Below are 20,014 nucleotides of genomic sequence, written 5' to 3'. Positions count from 1 at the left end.
CATCTGAGTCCCTTTCCTTTAAGATAATACTGGAATCATTCTTATTTGAATCGGATTTCAAAAGTTTTAGTGTACATACAAACACACACACATACAGATGCCTGAGATTTATATAATAGAAGACGAAGACCATCTGTTGTCAATTTTAACATTGCTAGCTTTCCTTCTCAGGACGAGAGAGTGTATAGAAGCTAACATTGCTATTTAGGTCCAACATGGAAAATCCAACATACTAAGTACATATAACATTTTTATTTCTTGCAGGAGTAATCCGAGCGTTGCTTAGTAATGGTGATATGGCACAAAAATGCAAAAAGCTGAAACTCCGCAATTCTTCCTCCGGTTGTCTTGATAGCATTATCCAAGATGAAGAGCAACCAGTTGCCGAAAGTCCTAATCTCCAGCGGCGTAGGAGTGCCCGGCTCCGTCTGTTGGCCAAAACTCGCAGCAATTTGGATCCAAGGACCTCACAACCGGATGACTTTCTTGGAGAGTTGTCTTTGGAAATCATCTGCCGTGTCCTCGATTATCTGCCACTTCAGGATGTCCTCAAGATGGAATGTCTTAGCAAGAAAATCAAACAAGTAAGTCGGAACAAGACTGTTTTTCAATCCAATTCTATGTAATTTTTTAAGATGCAAACTAATATCTTTGTAAAAAGTGCAGTTCATCCTCCAGTTTGTGAAGTTGGTAGTCTATTTCGACTTAAAGATTAAAAAAAATTTTTCTTCTTTCACTAATACACATTTGTCTTTCATATTGTCTCTCTTGCACTTTCTTTTTTTTTTCTTGCACGCTTTCTTTTTTTTGCACGCTTTCTTTTCTTTCTTGCGCAATTTCTTTTTTTTCTTGCACAATTTCTTTTTTTTTCTTGCACGATTTCTTTTTTTTCTTGCACAATTTCTTTTTTTTTCTTGCACGATTTCTTTTTTTTTCTTGCACGATTTCTTTTTTTTCTTGCACGATTTCTTTTTTTTTCTTGCACGATTTCTTTTTTTTCTTGCACAATTTTTTTTTTTTTCTTGCACAATTGCTTTTTTTTCTTGCACGATTTCTTTTTTTTCTTGCACAATTTCTTTTTTTTCTTGCACGATTTCTTTTTTTTCTTGCACAATTTCTTTTTTTTTTCTTGCACGATTTCTTTTTTACTTGCACGATTTCTTTTTTTTTTCTTGCATGATTTCTTTTTTTTTCTTGCACAATTTCTTTTTTTTTTCTTGCACAATTTCTTTTTTTTTTCTTGCACAATTTCTTTTTTTTTCTTGCACAATTTCTTTTTTTCTTGCACAATTTCTTTTTTTTTCTTGCACAATTTCTTTTTTTCTTGCACAATTTCTTTTTTTTTCTTGCACGATTTCTTTTTTTCTTGCACAATTTCTTTTTTTCTTGCACAATTTCTTTTTTTTTCTTGCATGATTTCTTTTTTTTGCACAATTTCTTCTTTTTCTTGCACAATTACTTTTTTTTCTTGCATGGTATCTTTTTTTTTTTCTCACATGATTTCTTTTTTTTCTTGCACAATTTTTTTTTTTCTTGCACAATTTCTTTTTTTTTCTTGCACAGTTTCTTTTTTTTTTCTTGCATGGTTTCTTTTTTTTCTTGCACAATTTTTTTTTTTTCTTGCACAATTGCTTTTTTTTCTTGCACGATTTCTTTTTTTTCTTGCACAATTTTTTTTTTCTTGCATGATTTCTTTTTTTTGCATGGTTTCTTTTTTTTTTCTTGCACAATTTCGTTTTTTTTTCTTGCACAATTTCGTTTTTTTTTCTTGCACGATTTCTTTTTTTTTCTTGCACGATTTCTTTTTTTTTCTTGCACGATTTCTTTTTTTTTCTTGCACGATTTCTTTTTTTTTCTTGCACGATTTCTTTTTTTTTCTTGCACGATTTCTTTTTTTTTCTTGCACGATTTCTTCTTTTTTTTGCACAATTTCTTCTTTTTCTCACATGATTTCTATTGTTTCTTGCAAAATTTCTTTTTTTTTTTCTTGCATGGTTTCTTTTTTTTTCTTGCACAATTTCTTTTTTTTCTCACATGATTTCTTGCACAATTTTTTTCTCAGGCTTTTTTTTCTGATGCTTTTTATTTTTTTCTCGTGCACTTTTCTCATCTCTCATAAAGATAAGAAAGTAGTCTAACTAAGCCACATCATCAAATCTTTATCTCAAAAATACTAAAATATTTTTTTGCCAAACATGTTATTCATCTATGGACCCATTTTAATGGCATATCATCACAATGGAAAGTAAAATAAGTTATCCGTTTCTGAGTAAATAAGATTTTTTTTTTTAAATTTCCAACACTTTCACACGTATCTTTTTATGCTTGAGAATTTTTTTTTTCAAACGCATACAATACGTCCCACGTTGTCAACTAGTCTCCAACTCCTGTCCCATCACCACAATGTTGCATCTCTGTGCCTGTTTTACAAATATTTTTTTGTCCCAATCTAGAATGTCTGCTTTTTGGATGCTAGATTTTTCTCACATTAAAAACTGACCTTGTGTGTCTAATTTTGTGTTAGGTTAGGTTAAAAGTGTAGTAACTGTTGGGTTTCCGGAGTACTATCCACTAACTCAGGCAATGTCTCCTCCTTTAGGGTGGGGAGAATGAAATGTCTTTTGCTTAAAGCATTTTTATTCTTGACTGGTTGTTCCCGATCGATGCAGAGTGTCCCTTTTTGGGTAGGTGGATTCTGTACATTAAAGCGACCTGGCTCCTGATGGAGAGACTAGTAAAAAGTGGCTCAGAATTTAGACTCTTCATTGCAAAGTTGGAATCTAACAGTGGCCTAGTGGTTAATCACATGGACTGACGACCTGGGTGTCCCAAGTTCAAATCCAGTTTGTTCTTAAAAATTAATTTTTAATTAGGATGTTGACAACTTTCACGTGATCCCTCTCAATCCTCAATGTCTTTCTAGAAAGAATTCTGACTAGAAAAATATTGGAGAGACCAATGCCAACAATAGAATCTTCATTTCTGAATTTTTGAGATGAGGATTGGTTATTCGCATTATTTGAATTCTTCAAACTACTGTTCTCATCTTGAGTGTCATTTTCACAAGAGAATTGTGAATTACTAAGAACTTCTATCTAGTCATGACTGACAAAATGAAAGCATGCTACCCCTGTAAAATAAATAAAGGGCTCCATTTGAAATTCTGTCCAAATTCCTGAGTTCGATAGAAACATTCCGAAGTTCGATACAATACACCTGAAGAAGGCCGGAGGTTACATCGACCAAAATGTTGGGAAAATGATACTCAAAATGAGAACAGTAGTTTTTTTTTTTTTTTTTTTTTTTTTTTACAAAGGAGTCACCACTTATCAAGGCTCAGAGGCCACTCGAGGATAGAGGTTAATGGGTATACATTAGTTATTGAATTATAGTGAAGTAATCATAAGTAGTGGAGATTTTGTAAATTGGATTACTTAGAGAGATGGTTCATCAAGAACTTGTTTACATTGGACTTGAAGACATCAAATTGTAGTCAGCTGGAAAGCAGGCAAACGGAAGAGAGTTCCACAGGCGTGCAGTTCTAAGAAAGAAACTTTGTTCATGGAATTTATGTTTAGGTTTAGCCACAGATAAAGGGTGTGGGAAATTATTGATAGTGGTTTTGGCTAGACAAGTGTTTTTCGTGAAAGTTTGGCAAGAGGGGACCATAGATTGAAGCTCAGTCGAGCACTTGCCATGAAAATAACAATAAATCAGAGACAGGCTCGCAACATCTCTTCAGAGGGAAAGAGGTTGCAGGGAAGAGAAAAGGACATCCCTCAGTAAGTTATGAAGTCTATTTTGAACTCTGTCAAGGCAGGACAAGCTGCTTCTAGTAGTTCCTATCCAGATGTGGCAGCAGTGCATCATTGACCGTACCTGACTTTTGCATCAGAAGTGAGATATTGACCTTGGCAATGGATTTGATATGTGTCCCATTTCAGATCAAGAATAAAGGTCAAGCCCAGAAGCTTGTCAAAACATGGAGCCTCCCCAAGACGAGAGCCATTCATTTCAATAGATGCCAGATGAGGATCAGAGCGTTAATGATGTAAAGAGGAGCTTGGTTTTAGATGCATTAAAAGTAACCAGCCACCACTTTCCCTTTGTACCACATGCTCAAGATCAGAGGAGAGAGAGTCAGAGAGAACGTGGTCATTTACGGCCTTTGATGTGTTGCCATAGATGGTAGTGTCGTCAACGAATGATCTTAGGATGTTATTTGGAAGATCATTGATGTAGATCAGGAAGAGAGTTGGTCCCAGGATGGACCTCTGAGCGACTCCAGCATTAATACTGTGAACTTCTGATTTCTGCCCATCAACCATTACTCTTATGAACCTACCAGACAGAAATGATTTAATAATGGAGAAAACATTTCCAGCTATACCATAGCTGGAGATTTTGTGAAGTAGACCTTTATGCCATTCCCTATCAAAGGCCTATGATATGTCAAGAGCAATTGCCTTAGAAAGGAAGCCTCCGTCAAGCGATTCACTAATTCTATGAGATATAACCATTAGCACATCGGCTGTATATCTAGCAGAACGAAAACCATATTGCATGTCACTAAGATTATTTTTGCTGAGGTAGTTGACTACTTCTCTATTTAACGCAAATTCCACTGAGAGGAAAATGACCGATCACCAGAATTCTTAAATACAGGGCATACTGATGAGGTTTTCCAGGGTTTTGGGAAGCAATTCTCCTTAAAACAACGCCTAAACAGCTTTGTAAGTATAGGAGCTAGTTCTGGTTGAAGCTTTTTCAGCACTATAATTGGAATGCTGTCAGGGCCAGTTGCTTTACTGGAATCAAGGTTTTTGATTAGCTTGGCAACACCACGTACAGATATTTGTATGTCACATTGCGTTTTCTGACACAGGCAGAAAGAAGGGGTCTGAAGAATCCAAATAAGAAAGGTTGTCATGTGTTTGAGGAAGAACAGAGAGTTTCTAGTCAGTCTGAGGTAGGAAGCAGGACAAGTAAGATGCATCTAATAATGTTGAGAGAATCTAAGTGAATATCACCTCAATGTCTGCCTGTATGTGTCTCTCAATTCCCAAATATAACAAGTAAGAAGGAATTAATTTTAGGCTAAGTAGTCTCTCCCCCTCTGTGAACAAACTTTCTCTCTAATAAAAGCTTTGAAACTTCAGCAAGTCTCCATTGTGCTTTCATGCATGAGTAGATTTCATTTTAAGTTAACCTGCATGTATGTATGAAGACATTATTTTATTGTTTTCTTTACTGACTTGTGCAAGCTGTTTGTTTAAAATGCTACAATATTTTTAACTTTTCATTTTAGGCTGTTGATCTTCACCTCCGACTCCGGCGAGTAATTGATTTCACCGAGGGCAAAATCTACGGCTGGATGCCTGAGAAAGTCCACGACTCCACATTGGCGCACTTGATGAGTCGCTGTTCTGAACTGGAATACATCTACGGTTTTCACCCACACTACATCGGCCAACGTCGACAGAGGGGAGTTAATATTCTCAGCATTCCAGGGGTCATCCACGCTCTCACTTCTGCTCCAAAACTAAAGGGTATTGAAATCTCGGACATTTTCTTATTGGAAGCGATCCTAAAGTACCTTCCAAAATTGGAAATCCTTGGAACATTCAAGAACCGAGAATGCTTCTTCCCCATTTTTTCCAACAACAAGCTATCGCTACTTTCCAAACCTCTCATCACGTCTCTCCATCTAACAGGTGTGGTCATCCCAGAACTTCCACGAATGCAAACCCTGAAGCACTTATATCTACGATTTGTCCGTCTTACGTTACAGCAGCCATTCAGGGATTTTGCTGCCCCTTTGCTGCGTACATTCGTCATGGCCCACTGCGCAGGACCAATTAACCCCCTACGACATGTTCCGTTAATTACCTCTCTAGCGATGGCAAAGTCTCTGCAGCGCCTTGACTTACTCAGGGTACCGTTTCTTGGTAAGTAGTTTCTTTTTTTTTTTATACTATATACAAGGTGTCTTAAACAAATTTCCAGATTTTTTTTGCATTGCCATTTTTATTGATTGTAGACACATGAAATTCTAGTCCTCTTCGAAGTAATCTCCTCCGGCTGCAATGCACTTGTACTATTTCAACAACTTCTGGAATTCTTCTTGTGTGAGCATGTCAATGATCTTTGCCACAGCCTCTTTCATCTCCCAAATTGTTTCATAACGACAGCCTCTAACCTTTTCCTTGAGCTTAGGGAATAGCCAAAAGACACAGGTAACAAGGTCTGGTCTAAAGGGAGGGTGAGGAACTGTCTTGATACCCATCTTGGTCAAATAGTCTGTGACAAGGATGGAGCATCCTTGAGACAAGTTTCACGCAAATCTCCCGCATTTTCATTTCTTCCCGAATAATCGTGTGTACAGTTCCCACACTGACATCAAACTGTGCACTTATTGTCTCTATAGACACACGACGGTCCTTATCCATGAAATTCTTTATTTGGCCAGTCAACTCTGATGTTCTGACTTCTTTACTCCTCCTGCACCTCTCGTCCTCTCTCACAGACTCCCTGCCCTCCTTGAATCTCTTATGCCACTCAAAAACTGATGCTTGATTCATGCAAATGGTCCAATAGCAGTCTGAAGCATTCCATACATTTGTCACATTTTTTCAAGTTTAAAACAGAATTTTATTGCATATCGTTCTTTTAAGTGTCCTCACATCCAGATTGCATTTTTGAAATTCACCAGCTGTGACAATCAGGCTTTAGTAGGGTGTATTCCAATTGCTAATGTAGCTGTTTATTTGAACGTGAAATCATAAAAATTGGTCAGTCATCTCATAAGATGTATAGCAATAACATACTGACTTTTCAAAAGTCTACAACAATTTTAAATTCCCATACAAAAACAGTTTGGAAACTTATTGAAGGCACCTCATATATGTATGCTTATCAAGTCCTGAAGATCACTCAAGGATAAGGATTAATGAGTGTCAAGTGTGAGCATCGATGATGATGGAAATTGGATAGAAGTTGATTTATTTTAGAGGTTGGTTCAACAAGAACTTGTTTATATTGAACTTGAAAAGAACCATGTTATAATGATCTAGTGTAAAGCAGCTGGGCATTTTTAAAAAAACAAACTTTGTTCATGGAAATTTTAAGCACAGATAGTAAAGGAAATTGCTGATGGGGATTGTATCTATACAAATATTTTCTGTGAATGTTTTTTGGGGAGGGCATAACGTAAAACTACTTTTTGTTTTTTCTGTTGCATCTTAAAAACATTGACTGTCATCATCATCATGATCATGATCATCGATTTAATGTTTGTTTTATGTGCTGGCATGCATTAAATGGCTTTAAAAAATTGAAGTCCAAACTGGACAGGTCTTTATTTATCCCTCTTTCTATCAAGTCCATTCCTATCGCTTAACATGTTTCCCTTGGCTTTCTGGAACTGCTACCTCAACTGTTCTACATCTTCTACTCCAAGAACTCTCATCCATTCTTTCAACGATGCTATACCACCAAAGTCTTATGTTCCTCATGCATCTTTCTATAATCTAATTTTCTTTGACGTCCATGACACATCCATTGTATCATTCTTGCATCATTTCTATCCGTGTAACGCATGCCCTCAACCCTCGCTGGTCTAGTTTCACTTCCATACATCATCACATGTGTGATAGGCTCTTCCGTTTGTCGACGGTCATAACGCTCTGCTCATTAGTAATGGCAGAAGTTCCCTAAATTTATTCCATTCACTTCTAACTCGTGCAATCATGCTAAGAAGAATTATAAATAAATCTAAATTTATTAAACGCACATACGAGGATGAATTAGGCTCAGACAAAATTATTGAATCTGAAAAATGAGAGAAAGAAAGCAATGAATCTGGGGAAATGGCATTTTTTAAAAAAATTTTATCTTACAAAAAAAACTTTTAGAAATTTTAAAATCAGTTTTGATATTTTAACTGCTGTGACTCCCAAGGTGACAGCATAATCACATTTACACATCAGTTCTTGTTAGATCACCAAAGTTAAGCAACATTGAGTCTGGCTAGTACCAGATGGGTGACAATTTAGGAATTCTAAGCACTGTATATGCTCTCTGCTTATCTCAGCTTTGTTTCCAGTCATCCTGAACCTGCACTTGCCACTGGTATGCAACAATGTCGACTCAGGAGAGGTGTGGTTGGAGATTGTGCAACTCTTGCCACACAAATTTCACATGCAGGCACCCTTACAGTCGGTATCCAAGGCCTGTCAAGACTGAAGGTAGCCATATATGTGATTCCCAAAGTAGGGGTCCTGGATATGACCTTAAACTATATCCAGTGGTGAGGCCCCAGCTTGCAGTTTTTGGGGAATGTGGAGCCACCTTTTAATTGCCATTGCTCCCAGGTCCACTCTAACCCGGAGTGGTAGTACCTGTTAGGGTCCCAACTATGGGTTAAATAGAAACCGACTTGAAAACAACAAATATATTCTATTAAAAATTTTTTATTCAAAATCTTTGGATTCGGCATTAAATAACCTGAAAAGAGTTGATATGCCGTAAAACAAAAACAACCAACCAACCCAAAGTAGGTAATGTCTCACACCTTCTCTGCATGTAATCTGATCAAAAGTGTTGATGTTAATCGTGCTGCATGTAGTCAAATCACTTATGCACTGAAGCCAGATCTTTCTTGATCTACCATGTGCCCTAGTATCGGGTGTATCGAAGCGTATTATGAACTTGATGCAAGAAATGGTATACTGTACATGATTTTTGAAAACTTAATGGATGTTTGTAATATTAATATCTTATCTTGGAGATTAAAATTGATGGCTTTTCAGAAACTAGTAGAATCAGAGTTCTCACCATTTGTATTAGCAGCTCTTCTCGGTGAACATGCAGAGATGGATTTAAGCCTAGAGAAGTGCAGATAGGCACTGTTTGACTTCTAAACAGGAAATCAATGACTTCTGGTAAAGAGTAATTTTTTTTTCTTTTTCTTTTTGTTTATTTAAAAATTTTTTTTTTTTTTTAGAAACTTGAAAATTAATTTTTTTATTAATAAAAATTGATATTACTGCTGATTCAGCATGATGTCACTAGTTTTTAAGGGGTCAAAAAGGGGTCCAAATTGAAAAAAAATCGTTATACATTTTGTACATTCAACTTAGTTTATTTTTAATCAGTTCATATGCGTGTCACATTGGCACAGTGGTAACGTCACCAGATTCAAATGCTACAGTTTTGCTTTCAATTTCGATTCTAGCTGATGGCACCTGAATACTATTTTTTTTACTTTTGAAATCACAACTGTAATGATTATACAAAATCGGGACAAATTAAAATATATTTAAGCGTATTTTACCACTGGGCAAAGCCCCCCCCCCCTCCCAAAGTATAACATAAAAGAAAGAAAATAATTTCATTAATATTTTTTTTTTTTTTAGGCGGCCTCATTCAACATATTGTTGATGATAGCTGGCGGGTGCAAGGGTTTCGGAATCTGCAAGCCATCACATTTGGTGCTTGTAAACATGCGCTCGAAGTAGATTTGGGTTTCCTTGTCATTACGTGTGCTGCAAAGTAAGTTCCTTTTTTTATTCATTTAATTAATTTAATAATTGCTGTCCGTGTAACTTTTTATTTTTCTACAAAGAAGAGAGAGGAGACTGAAAAGATGAAAATGAAAAAGTTCATGTTAAAAAGTTTCTGGTGTTCACTGAAAAATATAAACAAAAAGTTTTCTATGTTGATATTTTGAAAAATAAATGAATGTCACCACAACAAAATTTTATGAAAGACATTTTATTTGTTAGATTTTTATCATTTAAATCTACCATTCATATTTAATTTAAAGCTGACATTTTTTTAAAATATAATTTAAAGCTGACATTTTTTTAAAATATAATTTAAAGCTGACATTAAAAAAAAATAATTAAAAGTTGACATTTTCCAAAATAATTTAAAGTTGACGTTTTCCAAAATAATTTAAAGTTGACATTTTCCAAAATAATTTAAAGTTGACATTTTCCAAAATAATTTAAAGTTGACATTTTCCAAAATAATTTAAAGTTGACGTTTTCCAAAATAATTTAAAGTTGACATTTTCCAAAATAATTTAAAGTTGACATTTTCCAAAATAATTTAAAGTTGACATTTTCCAAAATAATTTCAAGGTAACGTTTTCCAAAATAATTTAAAGTTGACATTTTCCAAAATAATTTAAAGTTGACGTTTTCCAAAATAATTTAAAGTTGACGCTTTCCAAAATAATTTAAAGTTGACATTTTCCAAAATAATTTAAAGTTGACATTTTCCAAAATAATTTCAAGGTAACGTTTTCCAAAATAATTAAAAGTTGACGTTTTCCAAAATAATTAAAAGTTGACGTTTTCCAAAATAATTTAAAGTTGACGTTTTCCAAAATAATTTAAAGTTGACATTTTCCAAAATAATTTAAAGTTGACATTTTCCAAAATAATTTAAAGTTGACATTTTCCAAAATAATTTAAAGTTGACGTTTTCCAAAATAATTTAAAGTTGACGTTTTCCAAAATAATTTAAAGTTGACATTTTCCAAAATAATTTAAAGTTGACATTTTCCAAAATAATTTAAAGTTGACATTTTCCAAAATAATTTCAAGGTAACGTTTTCCAAAATAATTAAAAGTTGACGTTTTCCAAAATAATTTAAAGGTGACGTTTTCCAAAATAATTTAAAGTTGACGTTTTCCAAAATAATTTAAAGTTGACATTTTCCAAAATAATTTAAAGTTGACATTTTCCAAAATAATTTAAAGGTGGCGTTTTCCAAAATAATTTAAAGTTGACGTTTTCCAAAATAATTTAAAGTTGACGTTTTCCAAAATAATTTAAAGTTGACGTTTTCCAAAATAATTAAAAGTTGACGTTTTCCAAAATAATTAAAAGTTGACGTTTTCCAAAATAATTAAAAGTTGACGTTTTCCAAAATAATTAAAAGTTGACGTTTTCCAAAATAATTAAAAGTTGACGTTTTCCAAAATAATTTAAAGTTGACGTTTTCCAAAATAATTAAAAGGTGACGTTTTCCAAAATAATTAAAAGGTGACGTTTTCCAAAATAATTAAAAGGTGACGTTTTCCAAAATAATTTCAAGGTGACGTTTTCCAAAATAAAAGCAATTTAAGATGAACATTTTAAATTAAATTTAAAGCCAATCGTGTTTTATAATTTAATGCCACACTTTTTTTTAAATAAGGATAAATCTTTCCACTTTAATATTTTTTTTAACCAGAATAAGTCCCTAAAATTTAAGAAAATTAATGTATTTTTGTCAATGGTTGATGAAAAATAGATATTTCTACCATAGTAGAAGGAAAAAAAATATAGGCTGGGCCATATCCAGTATCAATATGTCAGACGGATTGCTATTTGCGTTTGACTTGGAAAACGTTACAATATAATTTTATATATTAAAAAATACACTAATTTTTTTTCTCTCCATTTTGATTTCAGATTGAATGAACTTTGCGTGCAGCCATCTTTAACAAAAGACAATCTCTTTGCTGCGCTTACAATGGCTGATGTTACCTTTCCTAATTTTAAATCCTTGACTCTCGGGTTTGTCGATTCTTTCCCAGAACCAGGTAAGGGATTTCTAAGACATCCAAGGACCTAAGATTTGATCACTTGAACTTTAGAATCAAATCAATCATTCATTTCTTTTGCTAATAGTGTAATATTATTAATCATAGCTGTACCTATCCAATGTTGCCTAAGATTCAAAGAAAAAGAATTTAGTTTTTATTACTTAATTTAACTTTTAGTGTTATTTGTGCAACGTTTCAGTCGATGTAACCTTCAACCTTCGTCAGCCAACATACCTGATGAAGGTTAAAGACTACATCAACTGAAACATTGCACAAATAGCACTCAAGATGAGAACAATAGTCCAATCAAAACAAGTAATACAAGCAATCAGCACTCATTTCAAAAATTATCTCAAGAAAATTTAAAAGATGAGGAAAAAGTCAAGTGAAATGCCAGTAACAATGTGTAAATTGTATATTTAAAAGAATCATACACAGAAACACATGAAATGGTTACAAATATCAAATATAGAGAAGAAATGAAAAGAATAGTTCAATAATAATTCCAATTATGTTAGAGAAATAAATACTGTTCTAATCTGCAGAGATTTATCTCCCTTTAATTCATTGTTTAAAATTGTAACCTGAAATAACTGGCAGACGAGTTTCCTAACCTGATAGAGTAAGCCTACCTGCTTTGGAGCAGACTTGGCAACATCGAAATTCTTATCCCGTGTCAGTCCAAAGAGTTTGAATGTGAATTTTCAAGAAAGGTGCCGTCAGCAATGGCAATCAGACGTTTGAAAGGTTTCTTGTTAAAGAAAAGCATTAGATATGACTATTTTTCGACCGCAGACTGAAGGTTATTTTCTAAAGATTCATCCATTGCTTTGCATATATGGACATTTGATTTGCCTTTCTGTTTTTCACACTGTTTCAATTTTCTTTCTTTTTTTTTTTCTAGGGAGTCACCACTTATCAAGGTCGAAAAGCCACTCGATGATAAGGGTTAATGAGTGTATGGTGGTGACTGGGACAACAGTGTAGTAATTGTTAGTAGTGGAAATTGAGTATAATTTGATTATTTAAGGAGATGGTTCAACAAGAAGTTGTTTACATTTGACGACCATGTGGTAATCAACTGGAAAGCAGCTCAGATTCCACAGGCGGCCAGCTATAGAAAAGAAGCTTGATCATGGAATCTGTGTTGAGATTTAGGCACAGATAGTGAATTGGAGAAATTGTTGATAGTTGTTGTAGCTAGACAAGTGTTTTTGTGGAATTTTGACAAGAAAATAACGATAAAGCAAGGACATTCTGCAACGTCTCTTCTGTGGGAAAGAGGTTGCAGGGAAGAAAAAAAGGGCATCACCTAGGAGGTTTTGAAGTTGGTTTCGAACTTTGTTCTAGCTGGAGATGGAGCATCCTAATGGATGCTAGACATTCGACTGCTATCTGATACAATCCAACTTAAAGATTGTTTTTAAGATTCTAATCGCCCCTTTAAGACCTTGCAAGTGCTTGTATCTGTCTTGCACTTGGTTCATGAGGTGGATTTGTCAGGTAGTTTTTTAAATTCCTTTTCACGAGTTTGGTTGAAATAATGGAAATCTTACCATTTCCATATCATACATCAGGAATAGAGCATGGTATCATCAGCAAATGCTCTTATCTCAGATGCGATTATATCGGAAAGGTCGTTAATGAAGATCAGGAATAATCTATCCATGTATTGATCACTGAAGAAACCTGTGTTGGTGTGATGTCATTTATCCATCAATAGCCTTGAGCCCCTTTGTAGATGCTTTTGTAGCGAGGAATTTGGGGGGGGGGGGGAATTTTTTTTTTTTTATGTACCTTTCCAGAAGGTACATACAACGCCTAGCCTTCCCAAATGGCCACCTATCTGGGACTGGCCAGACTCAACATTGTACCGTATTCATTTAGATGCACGCCTTAAAAACAACCGAAATCTTTCTTTTAATTAAGAAAATATTATATATTTTCCTATTAATATCATAAGAATTAATTTTTCTGTGAAGACCTTCATGCCAGACTTTGTCAAAAGCCTAGCAGATATTTAGCACTACTGACCTAGCTTCACCTTATCCAGTGTGTTTTTATATACATTCAGAAATGACCATTATGATATCCGTAGTAGAATAGGATGGCTTAAATCATACTGTTGGTCAGAGAGACGTTTCATACTTTCAAAGTGAGGAAATAGCACTAGACTAAAGATTAAAAAATTTTAGCAAAGAGTAGGCAGAGACTTATGAAGCAATGATTTTGAGGGTCAGTCTTTTGCAAAAAAATTTTTAGCATTTGTACCACAGAAGCAATTTTCCAGCAAGCAAGGAAAAAGATTCTGCAAAGTGTTTATTGTTGTTTGGAGAGGACAGGGGCCAGCTCTAGAGAGAATTTATCCATAGCTAAAGCTATGAATAGGAATAAAATCTGGTCTATATGCTTTTAGCAGTTCTGGGGAAGAAACTATTATAGTAAAAAGCGTTCTTAAATCTAGGGATCTATACTGTGTAGGGGTGGGATTTTGCTGCTTGTTGGGTTAGTCGGGGGTATTTACGTTAAGGGGGTACAATGGCTTGTAGTTTATTGGAATATCTACTATTAAAATACTTATAGAACATTTAATTTTGTTCTAGCTGGGGATGAGGCATTCTACTGGATGCCAGACATTCACTCACTATCTCATACATTCCAACGAAGAGATCTTTTTTAAGATTTAAGTGCAATTGTTTGAATCTCTCTTGCACTTAGTTCACTGGGTATATTTGCCAGGCAGTTTTTGAAATTCTTTTTCATGAGTCCAGTTGCTCCTGTAATTACTGGAATGATGAAGATCTTAAGATTTCAGTTTCATTTCGTCATCTGAGTTGTGTTTAGAAATGTCCATTGTTCACTATGCTATTATAGATTTCCCACAATTTTTGTGCTTTCATGATGCTGCAGAGGTTCGTCTATTTTGTCGAAATGGCAGAACGTTTGATGCTTATATACAATAGCATTCACCCAATCATTGGGAAGAGGGAGGCTTGGAATTTTTTACATGGAGACAATTTCTTTTTCGTGCATCCATAATAAAATATTTTTTCAACTACTATTATATAAAAGAAACTTTGTGTATTCGTTCCCTATAGACTCCTAAATGGCTGGGTCAAGTTATTATTAAATTTTACAAAAAATGTACTTTATGTGCCTGACAGTATTCTTAGATAAGTTTTGTATCGGAATGTCTTCGATAAGTATTGATAATCGAAAAAATTCAATGAAAGAAGGAACTGACGATTTTCAGTAAAGTTAACACCTTATGCAGCCTAACATCACAAGTACATGAAGTTTTATTACTGCGCAAGCAGAAAGGCTTGCCATATAAAAATCAACAGTAGGTTCTTTGATATGACAGGGGTACATTTGAAATGAATGTTCCTGTTTAGAGCACAATTGAACCATGATACTTGACTTTTGTATTTTAAATTTTAATTCAAGCCATTATATAAAAATAATTTTATAAAATCGACAGTACGTTCTCTACAGTGTAATGTAAATTATAATGTATTACGGACTAAGAAACTGAAAAATGGGCGAATTTTACCAATTTCAAGGACAATAAAATATGGGAGAGTGAAACGTTCTCATTCATTCCCGGCCAACATCAGGTCTCCACACCCTATCAGTGAGGCATTAGAATACACCAACTGCCTCCCTGGTAGAGGGTAAAAGTCTCTCAATGGGACCACCTGTTGGCTGTGGGTGGCAACTCGTAATGCCTAAAGACGAGTTGAGCAGATCATGTTCAAGATCCTATTAGGACATGAGATGCAACATGTTACTTTGGCTCTTACTTGGGCTAAGATGGTCTAATGGATAGGAGTCAATCAGTTGGTCATGACTAGCACTAAATCAGATAAATACAACAAGAAAATATGCTCACACTCGCCACATTAAACAATAAACTGATTTAGTAAACGGTGGCTGAAGGGTCAATCAACTTGCTGAAGAATGGGTAAAAAACAGCTGGAAAACTAACATCTTTTCTAAAAATGAGGCCATTAGAAAAGACGAAGGAAACACAGGTTCATCAGCAGGAAGAGTACACTTCTCCTGTCTCCTTGTTGTGTTGGGGCGAATGCCCCCCCCCCCAACACTCCTTACACAGGGCTCCAAGGTGGGTGGGAAGCAGGGGAAATGAAAAACCTAAAATATGTAAATGTCAAATAAAAAGCCTCAAAAAAGAAACCACTGTGAAATATCAGATAAATCAAGTTCAAATTCACAAACAGAATCCCAAAACCGAAATCTATTTCAAAATCTTTATTTTATGATTATTGAAGCAACCAAAGAAGAACTGATAACAAAAGTGTCTCCCTTCAAAATAGAGAAAATATTTTCAAGCATCAAACTTAAAATGGTCAAGAAACTAAATAACAGTAGATTGCTAGTGGAAGTAGAAAGCTAAAACACATAGAAATTTTCAAATGGAGACTTTTTAACAACCAAAAAATAAAAATCTACCCGACTAAACGCTGATTACAAGTAAAGGAGTGATCAGGAGTTCAGAATTATCACTGTGCTCGTTGGAAGAAATCAAAATTAACTTGCGAAACCAAAATGTTATCGATGGTGAAACTATCGCTACCTACTCCTACATCCTAACTTTTAATACCCATCAAATCCCAAGTAACATCAAAATAGGCCATGAAAAAATAAACACTGAACCATACATACTAAACCCCCTCAAATGCTACAACTGCCAAAGACTGGTGCACACGCTCTCCAGTATGCATAAGGTGTGGAGAAAACGAAACTCATACAGATTGGCAAAAAGAGGCAAAATGTACTAACTGCCAAAAAGGTCACAGTGCAAACTCAAAAGAATAGAAGAAAGAAATAATGAGAGAAAGAAAGAAAATTAAAATAAAACATACTAAAAATATAACCTTCCAAGGAGCTCGTAACCTAGCTGAAAATACAAGATACTCTGAAATAACAAAAAAACATACCGCATACCACCAGACCAAATAACCAAACAACAAAAGCAAATCCATCAAATATCAAACCGGAAGATATTATGTAATTACTTAATGAATTAAAGGAACTAAAGGAAGAGTTCAAAAAAAAAAAAAACTATAAAACAAGTCAACATTGAAAATAAAGATTACAAAACTGAACAAAACTCCCAAACCAAAACTCAACTCAAAAGACCCATAAAACCCCAAAGTGCTACAACATCCATAGAAACAACCCCTCTCATCGAAAAGAAAAGCCAGACACCAAAAAGTACCCATGAAGGAAAAGGAAACAAACCACCAGCCAACAAAGAAGTTAAAATCCAAATAAGCAGACCATGCTCAACTTCCACACCAAGAGACTCAATCCAAAACAGATTTGAGAAAATGGACACAGAAGATCGAAGATCAGACACCAACGACTAACAAAAGTTAAAAACAAATACATAAAATCTAATCATAACCCCAAAAATCATCCAATGGAACCTAAAACCTAACATAAATGACCTATTACTTCCTATAACAAATCATCAACCAGTCATCATATGTCTCCAAGAAACCTTTTAAAAAGCTGAAGATGAAATAAATATAAAAACCTACAAACAATACAATCATATCCACAATACCCAACAGAGAGCCCCTGGAGGAGTATCTATCTTTATTAGAAATAATATCCCACAAAGAAAAATAGATCTAAAAACTAATATTCAAGCCATTGCTACAGCAGTCACATTACACAGAACTATAAATGTCTACAGTATTCAAACCTCCCCGAGAGAAAGCTTATTTGTTGAAGCCTATAAACCCTCACTAAAATTGAGACAATTGTGAAAAATTAGGCTTATAATATTATCTAAAACTCCAATCAAACCCCCAAAATTCTGCCTATCAATGCATTTTCAATTCCAATTCCACACATCTATTCAAAAAAGAAGAAAATGCCATTAAACCCTTTGGTCTTTTAAACAATAAAACTGCTCACAGGCAACTCAATGGATCAAACCAGCATCCACGAGGAAAATTTCACATAACTCCCACCCTGGTTGTTAAATCAACCTAAAGTAATACTAGACCTGACAATATATTCTAAATCCAATACTCACCCCTCAGACTGTAGAAAAAACTAAACAACATTATGTATTTTTTACCCAAACTGGATGCACATTTACACGGACGGTTCCAAAGATCCAAACAAAGTGGGATGTGCCGCTATTTCAGAAAACACTATTTGGCAGAAAAGGTTACCAAAATTCAATCTTTAGTGCAGAAATTACGGCCATAAAGTTGGCTCTAGATATTATCACCAACCAAAACTCCAAGAAATTCATATTTGTAGACTCATTGTCAATATCATTAAAAAATCAAAAATTAAACAATCCCTTACTGATTAACCTATTACAAAGGATCCATTCTATCATAAAACGCAAAACTTTCTACTTCTGTTAGATTCCTAGTCACTACGGTTTCTGTGGAAATGAAAAAGCTGATATGGCAGCCAAAATTTCCCTAAAACTTCAAATAAGTGACATAGAAGTCCTATATACGGAATACAAACCTTCAATAAACAATTTTATTACAAAGAGATGGCAAGAAAACTGAAACAATTGCCAAAACAACAAACTCTTCCCAAATTACATCTATACTTAGAAAAAAACCTACTAGATCCCAAAAAATCACTTAAAGAAGTAGTCTTATCACATATCTGGATTGGACATGCATACATAACTCACTCCTATGCACTAAAAAGTGGAGAACCTCCCTAAAGTATACTATAGCACGAACCTTATACGGTGAAACAGTTTTTACTTGACTACTCTGACCTCACAAAAATTCGTCAACACTACTACAAGGCAACAAACTTAAAAGAACTCTTTAAAAAAGAAAACCCTAAAACCATTCTAACTTTCTTAAAAAGAGCAAATCTTTACCATAAAATATAAATGACATCAAGTAACAAGCTATACCAAAACATTACTTGAACATAGCCATCGAAAATCAACCCCAAAAGCATCTAAAAATTTTAATTTTATAGACAGCATTAAATGACCCGAAGAAGGTCGATATGCTGCTTAAACAAACAAGCAAATAAACGTCAGGTCTTCCTGCCAGTAATGATATAAAGTATTTTATTAAATGATCGAAATCATTTTTTTTTTTCTTTTTAGACTTTTTTGGTTTTTCTTTTCATTTTTCTTCTGGTGTTTATTATATAGTTTTTAGTTGTACACTCAAACAAATTGATGCTACAGTCTTATTGACAATTAAAATTAATTTGTTTTATTTTGCTTTCAGGTAAATGGACTGCTGAAGAGCTGGTAACTGAAGGCTTGGTTGAGGTTCAAGAAAATCCGGCCATGATTACAGATATTGGTATGAAGGCAGCTGGTCGCTGTTTTCCAACTGTCAGTCATGTTGAAATTTACAATTGCCCTCATCTCCATTACCCATGTTCTTGGTTCTACCCAGGTGACAAATGCTTTTTCTTTGTTTTATTAATCATATATATATATAATTATTTCCACAGCTCAAAGAACACCGCAGCCCACAAGAGCCATGCCAGCCAACGAACAAATGTCGAGATGAAGTAGGTCTATTCCAAAGCTTGATTTTGTTGCAATTTGATCTGAGTTGGTTAATTTCTTGTGTGTGAGGCGTTTGCTCAGTTGGTAGAGTGCTTGCCTCGTATGCAGGAGGCTCGGGTTTCAAATCCCGGGTGCGGATATGTCTGACTGTTGAGCCCAAATGAGGGCGAAACTCTAGTCTTAGACTTCTGGTTCATTGGCTGGCGTGGGCTGCGCACGTTCTTTGGTCTATGGAAATAATTATATTTAATCTCTCACATTCTGAAAATTATATATATATATATATATATATATATATATATAATTTAAAGGAGATTAGAACAATAGTCTAAAGAGCTGAGTGTATTTTAATGTAACAGTGAAATTACTAGTTTAATTAAAATACAGGAAATAGAAAGTGCTCGTTGTAATTTAGATATATAATAAGCTCGATAGTTAAATGTCCTAGAGCTAATTCAATATTAAGTAATGTGATTTATAATTTAAAATTTTAAAATTTTTAAAATTTAAAAATCAAATTTTGATTAAATTAAAAATCAGTTTCATAAGAAGGAACAACAACAAAATCAATTATCTGTACGATCGTTTCGGAAATCCGTGCTTTTTATTGTGGTATACATGAAGTTATGTAGAACAATTATATATAGTTTTTTGGTAAGCAAGGTCTCCTCATCAGCAAATTTAGGAGGGTTTTTATTGAATTTAAAAGACACCATAAATAAACCTAGCATTAAAAGTAAGGCAGATGAATCTGAAAAAATTGAAATAAAAGGTTTGGATTTAAAATTTATAAGAAAATTAATATGGGTTAGAGATAGAAATAAGTAGAGAAAAATATATATTATTGAATTTACATAATAAATTT

At 34.2% G+C, this 20,014-nt stretch overlaps 1 protein-coding gene across 1 annotated transcript in view; it reads left to right on the top strand.

The window, feature by feature from the left end:
• The window catches only part of LOC145254757 (uncharacterized), an 89,470-nt gene that overhangs the window by 9,589 nt on the left and 59,867 nt on the right, over positions 1-20,014 (top strand). Inside the window, exons 2-6 of the mRNA XM_080113507.1 lie at positions 265-584; positions 5,309-5,948; positions 9,417-9,552; positions 11,467-11,597; positions 18,860-19,033. Of these exons, the coding sequence (XP_079969633.1) occupies positions 297-584; positions 5,309-5,948; positions 9,417-9,552; positions 11,467-11,597; positions 18,860-19,033 (1,369 nt within the window). The 5' untranslated portion in view covers positions 265-296. The remainder of the gene's footprint in view (positions 1-264; positions 585-5,308; positions 5,949-9,416; positions 9,553-11,466; positions 11,598-18,859; positions 19,034-20,014) is intronic.

Source organism: Euprymna scolopes, chromosome 30 (assembly GCF_053919585.1).
Source record: "Euprymna scolopes isolate OS-2025 chromosome 30, ASM5391958v1, whole genome shotgun sequence".
NCBI lineage: Eukaryota > Metazoa > Mollusca > Cephalopoda > Sepiida > Sepiolidae > Euprymna > Euprymna scolopes.
The sequence above is the reverse complement of the archived record's forward strand: the minus strand, read 5'-3'. Positions and strand labels throughout refer to the sequence as shown.